The sequence below is a fragment of the Peromyscus leucopus genome, chromosome 13 (assembly GCF_004664715.2).
Source record: "Peromyscus leucopus breed LL Stock chromosome 13, UCI_PerLeu_2.1, whole genome shotgun sequence".
Classification (NCBI taxonomy): Eukaryota; Metazoa; Chordata; class Mammalia; order Rodentia; family Cricetidae; genus Peromyscus; species Peromyscus leucopus.
In genome coordinates this window covers 23857129-23875182 of record NC_051074.1, presented here as the reverse complement: position 1 = coordinate 23875182, position 18054 = coordinate 23857129, and the positions used below count along the sequence as shown (strand labels likewise).

The window sequence follows — 18054 nt, the reverse complement described above, 5'->3', positions numbered from 1 at the left end:
ACAAATGAGGATGGCACCATGAAGAACGGCCTCCTCCCCAGCCATAAACACGGCAGCTGTGACCAAGGGGTGTGCAGAGTGCACAGAACGGAGGACTAACGTGAAGTCTCAGCTCTATTATCCTCATGTCACTTGGGAATCTTGCTGAATCAGTGGGTCGAACTGGGGCCACCAAGCTCTGTGTCTAACCAGCTCCCTGGGGATGAATGATGCTTTGAGTTTACAGGACGGGACCTTGTGGGTCTTCCTCCAGCTCTGACACTGAGTCGAGCGAATCTTGCCAAGCTTGGCATAAACATCACCAGAGTGATCAACAAGATCCTGCCTCCTTCAGCAGTCTAGGAACTGTTTAACCAGAACTCCAGACGCCTACTTTGCATTCTAATCTGAGAGACCTTGAGCAACTGTCTTTGGGAGAACTACAGAGATTTCATAAAAACAAAGATCTGTAGCTTATTGTTAGGAAAGAAAAATGTTAAAGGTTCCAAAACAAAGACTGTTCTATAATAAGAGACCGCTGATAATCTGTTAGGAGACTCAGCCTTCTCCACACAAAGCATTCATAGTTGTAGCCAGGCATCTGCCACACATTTGTATCAAAACATACATACACACACACACACACACACACACACACACACACAAAAAAAAAAAAAAAAAAAAAAAAAAAACTGCAATAAATTCAATACCAATACACCAGAAAAGACATCAACTTTGTGAAAGGAATTAAAGATTGTGATGAACAAAGAGAAATGTGTGATTTATAGAAAGATAGACTCAGTATTGCTAAGCAGTGAAAATAGTCTATCGACTGAATCCAACTGCTGCCATAATTCCCTGACTGGCAGTTTTGTAGAAATTGCTAAGCTGTCCCTTGGGTGCCCTGAGACCTTGAATTTCTGCTGCATGGAGGGTTTGGATCTCGGAGACAGAAGGAGGCAAAAAGCTTTCAAAAGGCTGTAGGGGGGCAAAAGCGGGGTGAGGATTCTGTCTGCATGGGATGGAACGGGGCAGGGATGGTATTAAGGGCCACGGCCAGAGCAGTGTTCCTGAGGGTGCCTGGTGTTCTGTCTGTCTGTCTGTCTCAAAAAATAATAGGAAGCAGGATGGAGGAGGGTACCCACCATAGACCTCTGGCCTCCACGTGCCACACACAAATACATACACCTGCACACACGTGTGTACATGCAGATATTCACACGGTCACCGTGGCGGCTTGGATGAGAATGTCCCCATAGCCGCATATACATGTGATTACTTAGTCACCAGGGAGTAGAAGGATTGGGAGGAAGTGTGTGACTGGGGGTGGGCTTTGAGGTTTCATAAACCCCAGGCTGTGGCTTCCTCTGTAGCTGAAGAGACTTCTGGTCCCCCCACTTCCCCCTCCCAAGTGGTAGGATGGCAGTTGAGTGTGCCACACTACCTGGTTCTGTGCGTACTGGGGATGGGCCCAGGGGCTTCGCCTATGCTGAGTACTCTGTACCGACAGAGCGACAGCCATGAACCCTTACACTTTCATCATGATAATGAGGCAAGGAAACCTCACTTGATTTCTGTGGTTCAGTAATACGGGAATCAAAACTCCGTGCTGACCACATTAATAGATTACTCTCATAAACCATGTTTATGCACGGCAACCTTTTCTATATACACATCTTCTCATATTTAAATTTCCTGCTTTACCAAACACTACATATGGTATACGTTTGGAACTGTGAATACACCTTAAAGTTTAAAGTGTGCTTGTTGGGGACTGGGGAATGGCTCCGTGGATAAAGGCACTTGCCACCAGGCCAGATGATCAAATTTCACAAGACTCACACAGTGAAAGAAGAGAGCTGATTGCCACAAGATATACTCAAACCTGCACATATGCACCTTCCCACATGCACATGTATGCATATACATACACAGACACATGCTAAATTAATTAAAAATTAAGTATATGTTTCAAATTCACTCTCTCCCCTCAGGACTTTTCCCCTTTCTGATGATCATCGAGACCCCCCATCTCCAACTGTTTCTCCAACTCTCTGGTGGGACCCCTGAATAAATATGGCCTTGTTTCCTCCAAGAGAACATAACTCTTCCTTTCTAGGTACAGGACCCAAGGTTCAGGGAAGCTCATCAGCCCTTCCTTGACCTGTGCACCTGGGTGCTCTGACCTGTGCACCTGTATGCTCTGACCTGTGCACTTGCATGCCCTGACTTGTGCACCTGGGTGCTCTGACCTGTGCACCTGCATGCTCTGACCTGTATAACTGTATGCTCTGACCTGTGCACCTGGGAGCCCTGACCTGTGCACCTTCATACTCTGACCTGTGTACTTGCATGCCCCGACCTGTGCATCTGGGTGCCCTGATCTATGCACCTGCATGCTCTGACCTGTGCACTTGCATGCCCTGACCTGTGCGCCTGGGTGCTCTGACCTGTGCACCTGCATGCTCTGACCTGTATAACTGTATGCCCTGACCTGTGCACCTGGGAGCCATGACTTGTGCACCTTCATGCTCTGACCTGTGCACTTGCATGCCCTGACCTGTGCACCTGGGTGCCCTGATCTATGCACCTGCATGCTCTGACCTGTGCACCTGGGTGCCCTGACCTGTGCACCTGGGTGCTCTGACCTGTGCACCTGCATGCTCTGACCTGTATAACTACATGCCCTGACTTGTGCACCTGGGTGCCCTGATCTATGCACCTGCATGCTCTGACCTGTGCACCTGGGTGCCCTGACCTGTGCACCTAGGTGCTCTGACCTGTGCACCTGCATGCTCTGACCTGTATAACTGTATGCCCTGACCTGTGCACCTGGGAGCCATGACTTGTGCACCTTCATGCTCTGACCTGTGCACTTGCATGCCCTGACCTGTGCACCTGGGTGCCCTGATCTATGCACCTGCATGCTCTGACCTGTGCACTTGCATGCCCTGACCTGTGCACCTGGGGGCTCTGACCTGTGCACCTGCATGCTCTGACCTGTATAACTACATGCCCTGACTTGTGCACCTGGGTGCCCTGATCTATGCACCTGCATGCTCTGACCTGTGCACCTGGGTGCCCTGACCTGTGCACCTAGGTGCTCTGACCTGTGCACCTGCATGCTCTGACCTGTATAACTGTATGCCCTGACCTGTTCACCTGGGTGCTCTGACCTGTGCACCTGGGTACTCTGACCTGTGTACATGCATGCTCTGACCTGTGCACTTGCATGCCCTGACCTGTGCACCTGGGTGCCCTGACCTGTGCACCTACTTGCATGCTCTGACCTGTATAACTGTATGCCCTGACCTGTGCACCTGGGTGCCCTGACCTGTGCACCTATGTTCTCTGACACTGAAATTCTCAGCAGCTCTTCACTTCATCAGGCTGACAAAGACTCAAATTGAGGTTTGACTCACACAGTGGAAACCCTGCTAAACGTTAACATTAACAGGTACCATAAATAGAATTATTTTTTAAAAAAAATTGGGATGAAGCTGAGACCTTGTGTGTGTGTGTGTGTTGGGGGAGGGCAGTTCAAGTTACAGAAAGGTTAACATTAGACCCATAGCTAGACACAGATCACTGTGACTTGTCCTCAGGCTAATTTTCCCTAGGCACCTGGTCATCGGCCCTGATAAGCAGCATCCCTTTGGTTTGGAGTGAGCGTCTCTGCAATGGCCACTTGTCACATGAAACTGGCAGGATCCTCATTGAGGAATCCATGGTAATCAAGGCATCTGTATCAGCTAACATATCACAGAAGGGACACCTGTCTGAGATGAAGGAAAGGGACCAGGAGCGCTCATTATGTAGCTGAGTCACATTACAGGCATCTTGGAACTCCAGACATCAACTGGGGAAGCTTTTCTTCTAGAGATGCGGCTAGCATTTCTGGTGAGGACTCACTGAAGAGAATGGCCCTCCATCCGGAGCTGGCCCAGGATGCACAGCCGGCACAGAAGCCCGCTGAGACACTGCAGGAGACACTGGCTTGACCTAGGGTGGGGAAAGACAGAAAGCACAGGCCACGTAATCTGAGCAAAAGCCGCCAGCAGAGAGCTCTCAGGTGGGCTAACCTGGAGTTTGGGTCTCCAAAGGAACACATGACAGACAGCTAGACTGCACAAAACGTGACAAGGACAGACGAGACAACTTGGCTCTCCACTGCATGAGGCTGTTTTATTTAAAAGGGGAAAATACTTTTAAAAAAGAAAAAAAGTACAACAAAAATTCCAAGGGGCCTGGGGAGATAGCCTAGTCAGTGTGTTCACTAAAGTGTGCTCGCTTTGCCAGCACAAAGGCCTGTGTTCAATGTCCAGAACCCAAATTCAAAAGCCAACAGGTGTCACATGCTTGTAATCCCACTGCTGGGAGGCAGAGACAGGTGACTCGCAGGAACTCAGTAGACAACCTCTCTATTCTACTTTGTGAGCTCCAGTTCGATGAGAGATCCTGCCCATGGTCCCTCACATGAACAGGCACCCCTGGGCATGCACACTCACTCACTCACGCTAAAGGATTGCTTATAATCTTTACTATTTTTGATACCGTATAGAATCGTTTAAGTGCCGGGAAGAGCTGTCCCTCCACTTAAACAAGTCCTAAAGCCAGGCAGGTGTGTTCCCTAAAGACTTCAACTTTAGATAAAAATAGAGCAAGTCAGCAAATGCCAACAAGCTAGTCAACCAGTGCCAGGTCTGAAGCACACAGCAAATGCTGACTGTATTCCAGATTGGAAGGAGATTCCCTAGAGCACAGCTGGAATCTTTCCGCATACCCTCCTTCTCCCAGACCCGCACAAGAACGGCACACGGATTCTTGGTGTGTTCCACATTGTTTTGTATTGACCATCACTCTGGTAAGCTGCAAATGGCCCTGACTTCTTACAACATGGCAGTGTTGACATGGTGATGTGGTTCTTGGTGGGTGCTCTGGATTGAGCGTGCCTGTCACTATCCTTCTTCGGGTTGTCTGGCCGTTCTGATGGGAAGACAGACAGTTACTGTGGGTGTCATCAAAGCTGGGAGTGAGGAGGCTGCTGTAGTGGACACGGTCACCAAGTCTGCCAGACAGGCTAGCCGACTCCACCAGCACCATCCCTGGGACTGCCATCTCAGTGTTCCCCGGTGTGGAGGAGGACCCAATGGCCGGCAGGTTTAATAAGACTGATGAATGATAGCAATGTGTAATAACACCCTCGGAAGGCAAGAAGTGTTGTGGACTGTGTGTGTGTGTGCACCCATGTGCATGAGTACATGTCAGATGTACAAAGGCTTCATTGGGTGTCTTCCTCAATCCTTTCACGCCTTATGTTTTTTTCTAAGGCAGAAACTCATTGTTTGAATGGAGATCTTGAATTTGGCTACCCGGCTGGCCTGAGAGTTCTTAGGACCCTGCTCTAAGCCAAAGCATTTCAGAAGGTATTTCTCCTGCCAGACAGTCTCCATTCATGTGTGATGTTCTAGATTGGGAACTGAGGCCTGGGTCCCCAAAATGCTTGGTCATCCCTGCCTGAGTCTTGTCTTCCAAATTCTCCCTTGTTCTCTTCCAAGGCCTGTCCGGGTGACTCACAGAGGTTCCAGCCTTCCCAGGCTAGCCTGATCTTTTCGGGTGATTATCGCTCTGGTCCTTTATCACCGATTCTCCTGATCCCAAACATGTTATCTGCCTGGATTTCTGCCTGCTGGCCCCCACGCTCCTCTCAAGCCCCTGCTGTTTGTCTGCACTGGGACAGTCACTCATCCATCAGTCACTACAGACCTGACCCTGCCAGGTGCTGGGTGAGCTATTCGAACTATAAGCCAAAACCCAAGCAAATGAAGAGACGATTACAAAAGCTGCCAGAGAAGGAGGAAGAGGAGCAGCTCGCACTCTGGAATAAGTCGGTGTCCCGGGTGGAAATGAAAGGGCTTCTACTGTGTTAGGAAATCCCGTCAAGGTTCACAGAGCTGGGAACCGTAGCTCTACAGGATAAGTAATAGTTAGCCATGGGAGGTTAGATGGGTCATAGCCGAGAGTCCTGTGAGCCCCACTCAGTAGACAGTAGCAAGCCACTCAACAGGGCTGGAAAGGCATGACCAGCTGCACGGTCACTCTTCAGGAATGTCAGGTGTCAACAGCTTCCTGGGGGTCTTTGCAAACTGTCTTAGAGGTTGCCTTAGACCCAGCCCAGCGCTCACAGCGGGGCTATCCTTCCACAGCAGGTGGACCCCACTCCAGGCTCTGTCTGTCTGTCTGTCTGTCTGGAGCAGCCATTTCACTCCCTTATCATGCACCTGAGGCAGAGCATGCACGCAGGGAGCTGGCTGCAAGGTCAGTATAGGAAGAGGTGGGGTTCGGGCGCACTGCAGATGTGGAACAACACGGGTATAGATCGCACTGGACGGACTTAGGAGGGACAGCAATCGATCAGATATTAATGAATGGAAAACTTCTGATGGAAGCCAGAAAAGGAAGTGAGATGGACCGATCCCCCACAGAAGACAACATCCAAGAAGGTGATTGAGGACAGCTGGACCCTGGAGTCACCCTACTCCATAAGGTACAGGGGGCAATCAGCAGGCTGATCCCAGGAGAGAAGAGGCGGCTAGGATCCCAGAGAGAAGGGCCCATGGATTTCGTGGCTCACTTAAAGATGACAGGAAGAGAGGGACAGAGGACAGAAAAGAACTTGAATACAGAATGCATTTACTAAATTCTGTAAAGTCAATCAATCAGTCTTCTCGTCCAAAGCCCCCAGATCTTATCCCAGAACGCGAGGGACCCTAAGGACTTGATGGGAAGTATTTGTGGAATAAGGACCTTGCTGAGCCAGTAAAGCCAAACTGGGATTGTGCTTGCCTAAACACATGAGAGACAAAAAACACACCACAGGAGGATCCAAAGACAGCGCAGAGACACATTCACCCCGCCAACAAGCAAGAGGTTTCTACAGGTCCAGCAGTCTGCCCCGTGCTATTACATTTGCCACACAGCAAGTTCACTGGGTGGTTTTTCATCCTGGCTGCACAGGCCAATCACCCAGGGGGCATCTTTTCAATGCAAATGACTAGGTTCCATCTCAGACCAAACACATTATAATCCCCGGGGTTAGGACCTGGGGGTCTGTGGTATTAAAGTCTTAGATGGGACCTGAAGGGGAGCTTGTAAAACTGTCCAAAAATGCTCTCCTGGTACACAGAAAGCCAAGCAGGCAGGGAAGCTCTGAGTTCTCCCAAGAAGAAAGGAAACAGGGACCAGGGGCGTAGCCTACAGGCCAACGGTGGTACCTGCTATAAAACCTAAATTGCAGGTCCAGGTGGGACTCTGTAGAGACCCAGAGTGGTTTCCTAGTGAGAATTTACTCAAGATCTGAGAATCTAAGCTTGCTTTACCCAGCAGGGCTGTATAAGGGGATGATTTGACCATGGGCGTGGTTACTAAGTGTTTGGAAGGGTCTACACTTGGCTTGTGATGTGCTTTGATCTAGCAAGGGGGAGGTCTTTTGCCCTGCCCCTTGGCATTGTTATAAAAAGCCCTTTTGAAGAGACAGAAGGGGCCATTGGGTTTTGATCCAGGTCCTCCCGAAGCGATTCTGTGTTTCTGTCTTTCTCCTCTTCACTATCTTTCTATCTAGTATTTTCTTATCCCTCTCTCCTCCTCAAAGGAACCCTGGAAAAGATGGGAGCTGCCTCCCACAGGACTTCAGACCCTCAACTCCTTCCTTGAGAATTATATCGAAGGGACAATCCCTTTGCAAACATACACCTTTGAGTTTCTCAGGCTGGAAAGCAAATCCAATGAGGACGTAAGAAATGTCCTTACAGCTCTCGATTCACAGCAAGGAAGGCAGCCAGGGAGCAGAGTGTCTTAGAGTCTACTGCTGTGATGAAACACCATGACCAAAGCAAGGTGGGAAGGGAAGGGTTTATTTGGCTTACACGTCCACATCACTGTTCATCACTGAAGGAAGTCAGGACAGGAACTCAAACCGGGCAGGATCCTGGAGGCAGGAGCTGATGTAGAGGTCATGGAGGGGTGCTGCTTACTGGCTTGCTCCCCATGGCTTGCTCAGCCTTCTTTCTTATAGAACCCAGGACCACCATAATGAGCTGTGCCCTCCCCCATTTATCCCTAATTGATTCCCTCCTTACAGATGACTCCAGCTTGTGTCAAGTTGACATAAAACTAGCTAGGACACAGAGCCTCCTAGATGTGTCACGTTACACAGTTCCAGCATGCTCTCTATGCACAGACATGGATGCGAAGGAGTAAGACACAGAACAGAAACAAGCCACCTGGATAGAAATGGCAGCAACCCAATACGGAATGCTATTCCTCTCCTGGGGAAGGCATTAAGTCTTATACCTGCAGTCCTGCCTCCTCAGGAAACTGAGGCAGAGGGATCACTTCAGCTCAGAAACTCAAGACCAGCATAGACCAAATGCAGGACCCAGTTCCAAAACACAAGACCTCGCAACAACCTGCTAGTGCCTTTTAAGGAAAAGTAGAAGGAATTTCCAAAAGCATATCCCTTGAAACAAACATCGCCAGTTCCCTGCACTCTAACCTTTGAGACTGAGCACACGACTTCCATTAAAGCCTGGGGCAGAGCGCTAATGAGTTAGAGAAACATTTCCTTCAATAGCAGAGAAATGCTACTGAATTAGAGGTTTGGAGTAAAAAAGATGAAGGAATAGATTAGGGGTTTCCAGGATCAGGCAAGGAATTCTACCCAAGTCTACCTGAGACACAGAATATCAGCCCAGGGGCAGAGATGGCTCTGGGAACAAATATTAAGACTGGAAACTCTCGAGGGTAGAGTGGAGGATGGATGGGAAAAGTCTGGTGCCTCCGAATACCAAAACGGATAAGGACGTTTGAACCACAGAATGTATGCCGAATCTCATCCATTCCCCATATGATGAGTGACTGGTCTCAACTACGGGATTTCAAAAATGACGTGAACTCGGAGTTTGACCAACAGTTGGAGAGGACCCTGTTCTCCTTGTTGGCCTTGAAACTCCAGGCTCATCCACAAGATGATAATAACAAGCATGATTGTTCAGCACTGGGGACCTCAAGCGTCTCCATCATCAGAGTCACTTGCTGTGGTGGCCAGGCCAGTTTCCTCTGGAGAATGGTTCAGGGAAGGTCCATCTGAACTTGAATCAGAGCTAAATTCCACACAAGTGTATTTCATCCCAAGGCAACAACCGGAATCAGCTCACTGTGTGTACTGAGGCTAACACCTGTCTTCCAGGTGAAGTCACTTCACATTGCTCTTCCCCCTCTTAAGCACTAAGAACCTGGGAGACATCTAACAAAACGCATCATTTATGAAGTGCCTCTGATCAGCTAACTCTTCGTCTGCACGCCGTGGTTCAAGTGGGTGTTAACTGTCACCCACTTCCACTGACCCAGGTCCGAGAGCCAGGGCTCCGATTTTCCGGGTGTACTAAGAAATGCAGAGAAACATCCTTTCTTTTTGACTCTGACTAATGGCATCCTGAGAAAACCACCCAGAAGTGGTCCAGAGAGCAACTGTGACTGTGTGGGAACCCTGATACAATACAGAATCCAGCACATATTTAGAAATAAGGCAGCAGGCACAGGCTGTAACAGCAAGGCGTCCCTCGGGCAGCCAGCTGCAGGTTGTGTGCGAGTGTAGGGTTGGGTTTGAGGTGGGCATCTCAGGTGATGGAATTCTCAACAGCTGTGCCACACACAGGCAGGAACAACTCTAAAACAGGAGCAGAACGCCAAGCTAGGTTAGAGGTTAGCAGCTGGGCCTGAATTTGGATGGATTTATGGCAGACCATGGTAGGGAGGCAAAAGAAGGAACCTCAAGAGGCAAGGGATGCTGGGAGGTGATGGCGCATGCCTTTAATCACAGCCCTCAGGAGGCAGAGACAGGTAGATCTCTGAGTCTGAGACCCAGTCTGGTCTACAGGGTGAGTTCCAAGACAGCTAGAGCTACACAGAGAAACCCTGTCCTGAAAAACGAAACAAAACAAACAAAGGAAGAGGACAGGGGCATACCACGACAGTGTAGTTATTTTAGCAGGATTAGTCTGACCGTGGCCTGACACTAGATCACCTGGTTGATAATCCAGGTAGCCAAATTCCATGGCTATTTGCAATGGAAACAAATGGGGAGGGGGAGGAGAGAGAGATTTTAAAGAAAAAAGAAATAAAACTTTTCAGAGAAATGAGCTAGGTAAATGGTATAAAAGAAAACCAACCAACCAACCAACCAGGAGAGGATGGTACAACCAAAGTAATAGGGGAAAAAAAAATACACGAATGTCTAGAAATCAGGGAGGGAGCCATTCTTAGAAGAAAGAATTCCTTCTCCTGTGCTTGAGAGGGTAAGTCATCACCTTTTATGAGTAAAAGTCTGTCTTCACCAAATGGGTAGAAGGCATTTAATGGGTGATCTATTACCACCAGCATTGTGGTTATATGTGTATGTGAGGTCATGCTTGTGTACAGACACATGCATGTCACAGCACACATGTAGAGGTTAGAGGGCAAAGTACTGATGTTGGTTCTCTCCCTCAACCATGGAGTCCCAAGGATCCAACCCGGGTCATGAGGCTTGGCAGCATGCACTTTACCCGCTGAGACATCAATGGCCCTGAATGCTCTTTTTTTTTTTTTTTTAAGCTAAAAATGATCTATTACATTTAAATGTCTCCTTTAACATCTTTATTATTGCTGGGGATTTCCTAAGATTCTGGCAGGAAATTATGGAACACAGGGAAAAAAAAAAATCCAGGAAAGATCTTCGGGAATGAAAGAAGCTGGCACTGTCCATAAATCGCCACTGATCTAAAGCAACGTTGCCACCAGAGACAGAAGAGGTACAAGCATTGAAGGCCTGCTGAGTCAACAGATCAGACTTCAAAGATAACTTCTGGTATGAAGAGATTTAAACTTCAAATGAGTGACTTTTTTTTTAAGCGTACACACACTGCAGTCACGCTCCCGATAGCGTGGAGGCGCGTCTCCGCCACCATTTCTGAGCTAACACTTGGAGATAAGTGCTAACCACGGCAAGAATGCTATCCACCCCACTCCACACTGCCCCCATTGTCTGCAGCCTCCCCTCCTCAGCAAGAGTGGGAACCAGTTAACCCAGAGAAAGCCCTCCTGACCCGGCCTTGAGAAAACAAAGACGCAAGGGGACGGATTCCGCGTTATTTATTATTAAATGCTTGCTCTGAGCGTTGACTGTCACCCCTCGTATAAAGGCCAAAAAAAAAAAAAAAAAGCAATGAACCCAGATGGCGTGTGGCGCTTTCTGCTGAAATAGCTACCTGACGGGCATGCTCCAACAGAACCAAAGTTCATGACCTTAACTAAACTACTTCTACGGAGCAGCTTTTTCCTGCTCGTTAATTTTGCAACACATTGATTTACTCCATTGTCTGGGGATGTATATTATTATATTAGAAAAGAAGCAGGTTAAGGAATTCCTTATGAGTGTGTAAATAAGATCTCTCTCTCTCTTCCTTGGGAGGCCGTGGCTCGTCTAGCTCATGTCCACACTGCTGAGAAATGGGACTAACTAAAGGCTTCGACTTGGGTATAATTTGCAGACTCTCCGGTGGTTGCCTTCAGTTAATTTCAGTATTCACAATGCAGGCTTAGCTTTATTCATTAACAATAACTTCTTTTAAAAAATGAAGTTATTCTGCCTTAGGGTTGCAGGGCTGACGTTTCTCTGTGCCAGATATAGCCTCAAATATATGTCAATCAATTCCTTATGTCCAAAAGGAAAGAAAAAAAGAAAGAAAGAAAAGAAGAAGCCCATGAACACGACAGCAAGCAGTACCTTTAGCAGGAGTAGAAAGCAACACTCCGGTTTTTAAAATCTGAAAGATCTAGAAAACAGTGCCCTGAGAACACCTGTCTGTCTGAGGCCTACTTGGAAAGGACAGGCTGAAAGGTACCAGTTTAAAAGTGCACACGTTAGTAAGTGACATATTAAAACCTGCCCAAGAGACACGGAGGTAGCTTTTGTAGGGAGGGCAGTGAGAGAGTATTGTTCGTGTCTCCATTATCCATGCTTTAACTGCAAACAATCGGTACAGTTATTAGAGAAACAATTTCCACAAATGGCTTGCATTGAAACATTCCAAGAAGGAACTGCCAGAGAAGGACAGCCAAGAACTAACAGGCAGGGGCTGTCTTGAAAGACAGTGACAAAGTCCATTGCCAGCCTTTTCCTATGCATTCCTTAGTGCGTTTTGGAACCCTGGAGTCTGAGGCAGAAGGTATGGAAGGGTTCCAAAGAGCAGACCGGCGGAGCGTTCTTTAGTCTGCAGGCACTGGTTAGCATGACACCGGTACAGCTTTGCTCAGGACCCTCAGCTGTGAGACAGCACAGCTGGCCAGGCTGTGTTCCAGCCTCCTGGGTTTACCCCAGTGTGATCCAGCACCATGGTGGCATGTGTGGGCATCCTCAAAGTGAGGGGTTGGGGCATAATCTGAGCCCACAAGGTGGGCCTAGGAACGAAAAAGAAGAGACAAGGGCGTGCCGTAGAAAGAGCCTGCCTCAAGAGCTAACTCAGGAGCATCAAGTGATACTATAAGGAAATGGGGAGACATCCAAGCAGGGAAGGTGGCCACTGTTCTCAAGCTAGTCTTTCCAGAAAAAAGAACCATCAGAGTGGTGCTGGGGACGGAGAAAGGATGGACGGTTGACCCTCACCAAGGTTAGGAAGCAGAACTATTGCCAAAGCTAATCAAAATGACACATCTGAACAGTTGAACCCAATGCTATTTGATTCAAACACAGACCTGGATTTTTTTTAAAAACAGTCTAGAGACAATATAGTTTTAGAAACAGCCTTCCCTACATAACTCTGTAAATAGTAGTAATAACAGCGTTGATAATAATGACACACATAATGTTTATCATGGCCTAGCTATATTTAGTACACTCCTGAAATCTTTTCCTACATTAATTTAGTTAATCATGGACATTCCTTCCAGGTAGATGCTATTACTGCTCTTATTTTACAGATAGTAAAACTAAACTACAGAGAGCATACGCGATTTACCACAGCTGGTGGCGGTGAGGCTGCAGAATTAGGTACCTGAAGGTGTAAGGCATTGCTTACATTGCTTCCCTGAAAGGTTACTGTAAACGATAAGGAACATCCACAGGACCTTCTGGATGAACTGGTGCTTTGAACATCATCATGATGGAATAAGTAATCACATGCACACTCAATTGTGCTAGCACATGAAATGGCACAATTCTAAGAACGACACACGGCACTCCATGCCTGTTTCACACCCTTGAGGCAGTAGTATGCTCAAGGTCGGGAGAGGAACTAAAACCACGGGCTTTATACATCACGTCTAGGCAACAGGAAAGAGTAACAGATGGCACAGGCGTTGTGGGGGGCAGGCAGTCATGTTTTAATATGCACACCCTCCCTGCTAACTTACAGTGGCATTTTATTGCCCTGTGCTTAGGAAACACAGCTACAGAAATGGAAACAGTATCTTTGAAATCTGAGAGAACAGCATGGAGTAGGTGTACGCCTGCTAAAATGAACACACCGCTTACCAAAATGAACATTCTGCTCACAGATGTCTTCCTGCACCTGCAATAACCAACTATGAGTTTAGCACATTATTTTAAGAAACAAGGCAGCTTGGGCTTTCCTTTGGGCTGTGCTAGAGTTTGAACCGAGGGCCTTCTGCACGCTAGACAAGCGCTCTACCACTGAGCTACATCCACGGTCCTGGAAACACAACACTTATTATCCAGTACTTAGGGGACAACTCACTTTAAAGTTCCCATTTCAGTCAGAGTCAGTTAGTTGTCAAATAGTCCCTGTGGAAACAACAGGAACATTGAATGATCTAACACTTTGAGACCCATGACCAGGTTCAAAACTACAAGCACCCCACTAGGTGCGGTTGGTACCTATGGTCCAAACACCTCAGAAAGCTGAGGCAGGGAAAGGACTTGAACCATAAATTCAAGACCAATCAGGGCAACATTATGAGACCCAGGCTAGCTATAGTATACACACACACACACACACACACACCACACATACACACACACCACACATAACACACACACACACACACACACACACACATACACACACACCACACACCCCCACAGGCAGTTAATTAAATGCATGATTTGTAGGTCGGGATTATTTTATTACTACTAAGTCATGCCATTTCACCAAACATCCAGGCCACATACAGGGAACAAAACTCCCATGGATGCTCGTTAGGAAAGGTGTGGATTGGCAAATCTAGACTAGATAGGAGCAATTCAAAGGCCCTGCCTGAGGCGGTTTTCTGCAGCATCTCAAAGCAGGAAAGCCCCTACACTGTCCACTTTCTCCAAACACCATTCATAACCACCCAGGCCAGGCGCCCAGCCCTCAGGGGAGCGGAAAACATTCAGGGCACTTCTTTAATCTAAGACTTTCAATTTCTTGAAACAATAAACTGAGGCAAGCTGCTTTCTCCACCCTGTGGGAACCATGAGTTGGTCACTTGCAACAACTCCCCAGACAAGGAGTTGGACTCTCAGAGTCAAAGGCTTCCCTCCCAAAGGCTGGCCCTTTCTTTCCCAGATAACTATGTAAATTCCCCTCTCCAGCCCCCGCTCAGAGCTAAGCAGCCGCCTGGCTATTCAAAGCTGTGTTTCCAGCTCGGTCCAACGCTTTCATCATGAATGCATGAATGAATGGGATGCTCACAGCCTGCATAGCTCACAGCTCCGCACAATGCCCAAACACACATTTTTCCCAGGAGGGCATTTCGAATTCGGCCTTCTACTTTTAACCTGCGCTCTTAGAGTGCAGTCTGTGTGGGAACACACTCGGTGTCACTTGTTGCATACATTGAGATGTTTTCAGCAAACATTTGTTACCATCTAGCTAAGTATAGGCTTGAGGACAACTCTGGGTGGCACAGCCAATTCTCCCCCCTCTCCCCGCCACCTCCCACCCTCAGTGCCCACTGAAAATTCACTTTGGGTTGGGTTCTCATACCTTGCAAAGAAAGCTACTGGTCCCGTGCAGAAAGGACACACTCTCTGTCCTTTCTAGCCTCTCTCCCCACCCCGGGTGTCCGTGGGAAATCCATTTGGTCACTTGAGGGACTGCACAAAGAGCATGCTTTTAAGAACATATGTGTCCTGGACGCCATATGCGGGCCCCAGTTGTCCAGGACCGCTGACCTTGGGACCCGTTCTCCATCAGTCTTTTCCCACTAGACCACCCCGGACGCCAGTGGCCCAGAGGGGGCCGCCTTTCTCCTTCCACGGTCTCTCTCTGCAGCACAGGACAATGAGGGGAATGCAGGAGAACTCCGTTCCCATTCATTCCAGGAGTGGTGCACACAGTCCACCAGCCGGGCGGTCTCCGCCAGTCACAACCACTCAGGTGTTGGGTGAGGAGTCTGTGGCCCTTCTCACGTCCCAGACGCCCCACTCTCGCCATCCACTGCACTGCTGGAACTCAAGGTCCCGCGGAAGCTAGAAAGCGGGGGACGCCCACCCCCAACCCCTGCTTCCCCCGTCCTCGGAGCCAGAGGAGACCGAAGTCGAAGGCTCCGGGAACAGCCACGGTCCTCGGGGATCGGGGGACCGCCTCCGCCGGTGTCCCAGCCCCGTGCAGCCCGCAGCAGGTCCGCGCGGCGCCAGGGTGCGTGCGCCCACCCCACAGCCCGGAGCGCCGGGCTTTGTCCCGCGGCCCCCGCACGCTCCCGCTCGCCAGCCCCCGGGTCACCCGTGTTCCGGCCGCGGGGCTCACCTCTCTGCTGGCTCTGCACGGTGACCCAGAGCACTGAGGCCAGGAGCAGCAGGAGCGCGGCTCCCTTGCCGCCGCCGCCGCCGCCGCCGCCGCGCATATCGCCGTTGCCGCTCCCTGCGCTCCCGGGAAAGGCTGCGACCACGCTCGCTCGCTGGCACTGCGCGAGTGTGAGCTTCCTTAGACCGACCCTCGCCTGGTGCGCAGGCCCCTCGGACACACCCCCACCGGCCTAGCTGCGCCCCGCCCCGCCCCGCCCGCCCCTGTCCCTCCCGGGGTCCCTCCCCCAGGAGGCGCCCTCCTTGGCCCGGATCCTTTCCCTCGGAGGGTCTGTCCTCCAGGGGGAGCCCCGCCCTGCCCAGGTCCCTCCTGGGGGTTCCTCCCCTAAGGGGCGCCCTGCCTTCCCCAAGTCCTGCTTTAGGGTGCCTCGCCCAGGTGGCACTCTGACCCTAGACTCCAGTTGGGGTGAGCTGCTGCAGCAGGGGTCCAGTTGGGAGGGAGGTAGAGAGAGAGAAGCCAGGGAGAAGAGACTTTCTGCTGAGCCTGGGCCTGGAGGGCAAATACCAAGAAAGTATTTGCCCTGTTGACCCTTTTCCGTCTGTGGGACCTGTGCAGTCTTGGTCAGTCTCCGGCCGCAAAACTGTTATCAGGACACAGTCCATCTTTGCGGTACCCGGTGCCTGCAGAAAAAGCTCTTAAAGTTTTAGTTTGGGGTGGATTTTGTTGTTTTCCTTCAGAAAATGAGTAGTAACTTGTTTGCTAACTTGTTTGCCTAAGGCAGGCACAGATGGTCACCAAGTGACCTTAACAGTAGGTATATTTATACTACTGAAGAAAGGGAGGACTCCAGGTCTCAACGTTGATTTTGGAAAAAGAAAATTAATTTAGTTTCCTCGCAACAGTGTTCACAGTGCATTTCCACAGTATAAGCATATACTATAATGTTTTACACAATCCCAGCGCTGTTTTCAGAGAGGGAGATTTTTTTTTTTTTTTTTTAGCCAGTTGTTTAAATTAATTTGAAACCTCTACCAACTCCAGTGTTTCAAAGCACAGGTCCTTAGCCACTTAATGAGTAAAATTTAACGAGAGTACATGGCTATTACTTGTTAAAAGGAAGTACAAAACAAGCCTGTAGAGTTTGCGCCTCTAAAAAAGATATACTGGGGCTGGAGAAATGCCTTGGTCGCTCAGAGCTCTCGCCCTTGCAGAGGTCAGAGTTCAACTCAGGCTCATGATCGTCTGTAACTTCAGTTCCAGGACCTAAACTCCCTCTTCTGACCTCTGAGGCACTAAGTAAGCATGTATGTGGTGTGCGAACACATGTGCAGGCAAAATATTCATACACATATGGCAACATATTCATACACATAGAAGAGAAATGCACTGTAGCTCAGTGACGCCACTCACCACATCACTCAATTTTAAATCTGGAGGTTCTTAACTATTTAAATATTAAAATGAATGCCTAATTGTTAAAGAAATTATTTTAGGCAAATTAAGTATTTAAAAGTAATTATTCAAGCATTAAGCATTTAGAACATCACAACTGTTTCTGCACTGGAAATAACTGCCTACAGAGGCTTATGCATTAGGTACATGCATAGGGTCTCCTGAAGTACATTCAGCTGTTATCTCCTGTGACTTTTGTCTATGTGTTTATGGAGGGAGGGGGCAGTTAGCAACTCTCCTGTGAGAGAGGAAGTGAGTTCAGGCCTGTCTTAGGCACTTGTGTTAGGTCTGGGGCTAGAGTTCAGATCTGATATCTAGCCCAGTTTCCTGTACCTCATAACACTGAAATGTTGGAGGACCAGATGTTAGGCCAGAAGGTCCAGAAAGCTTCCTCAAACCTTAAAGCCTTCAAATAGGGTCTTCAGGTCAATTACACCTTGTGCTTGAGCAACAGACAGGGAGCTCAGGCTTGTGCTTTCAAAGAAGGGGTCGGTCGGCACCTCTAGGGAGCAGATGGAAGCACCAGGAATCACAGGTCATGATTTATCACTGATCAGAATTAAGCAGGAGTGTTTCAGCAAACGAGGATTTCACAGTAACACACTTGGATAAAATGGAATGGTAAAAAAAAAAAATATCTTAATTCCTAATGTTTTATAAAAGTTTACAGTACAGATTTTTCCACTCTTTACTATGCTTGGAAAAAACCTAAATCACCTCCAATCTCATGAGAGTGGGTTGACCTGTTCAGTGCAGAAAATGAGCTCAATAAAATGTCTGACTTTTCTGAGAGCCTATGAACTCTTCCTCCTTGGACCAGACACTAGCCCTGCCTCCT

At 48.7% G+C, this 18054-nt stretch overlaps 1 protein-coding gene across 1 annotated transcript in view; it reads right to left on the bottom strand.

The window, feature by feature from the left end:
• Lama1 (laminin subunit alpha 1) overlaps positions 1-15939 on the bottom strand; it is a 131634-nt gene extending 115695 nt beyond the window's left edge. Inside the window, 1 exon segment of the mRNA XM_028885123.2 lies at positions 15768-15939. Within this exon segment, the coding sequence (XP_028740956.1) occupies positions 15768-15864 (97 nt within the window). The 5' untranslated portion in view covers positions 15865-15939.
• Positions 15940-18054: the final 2115 nt, after the last annotated feature.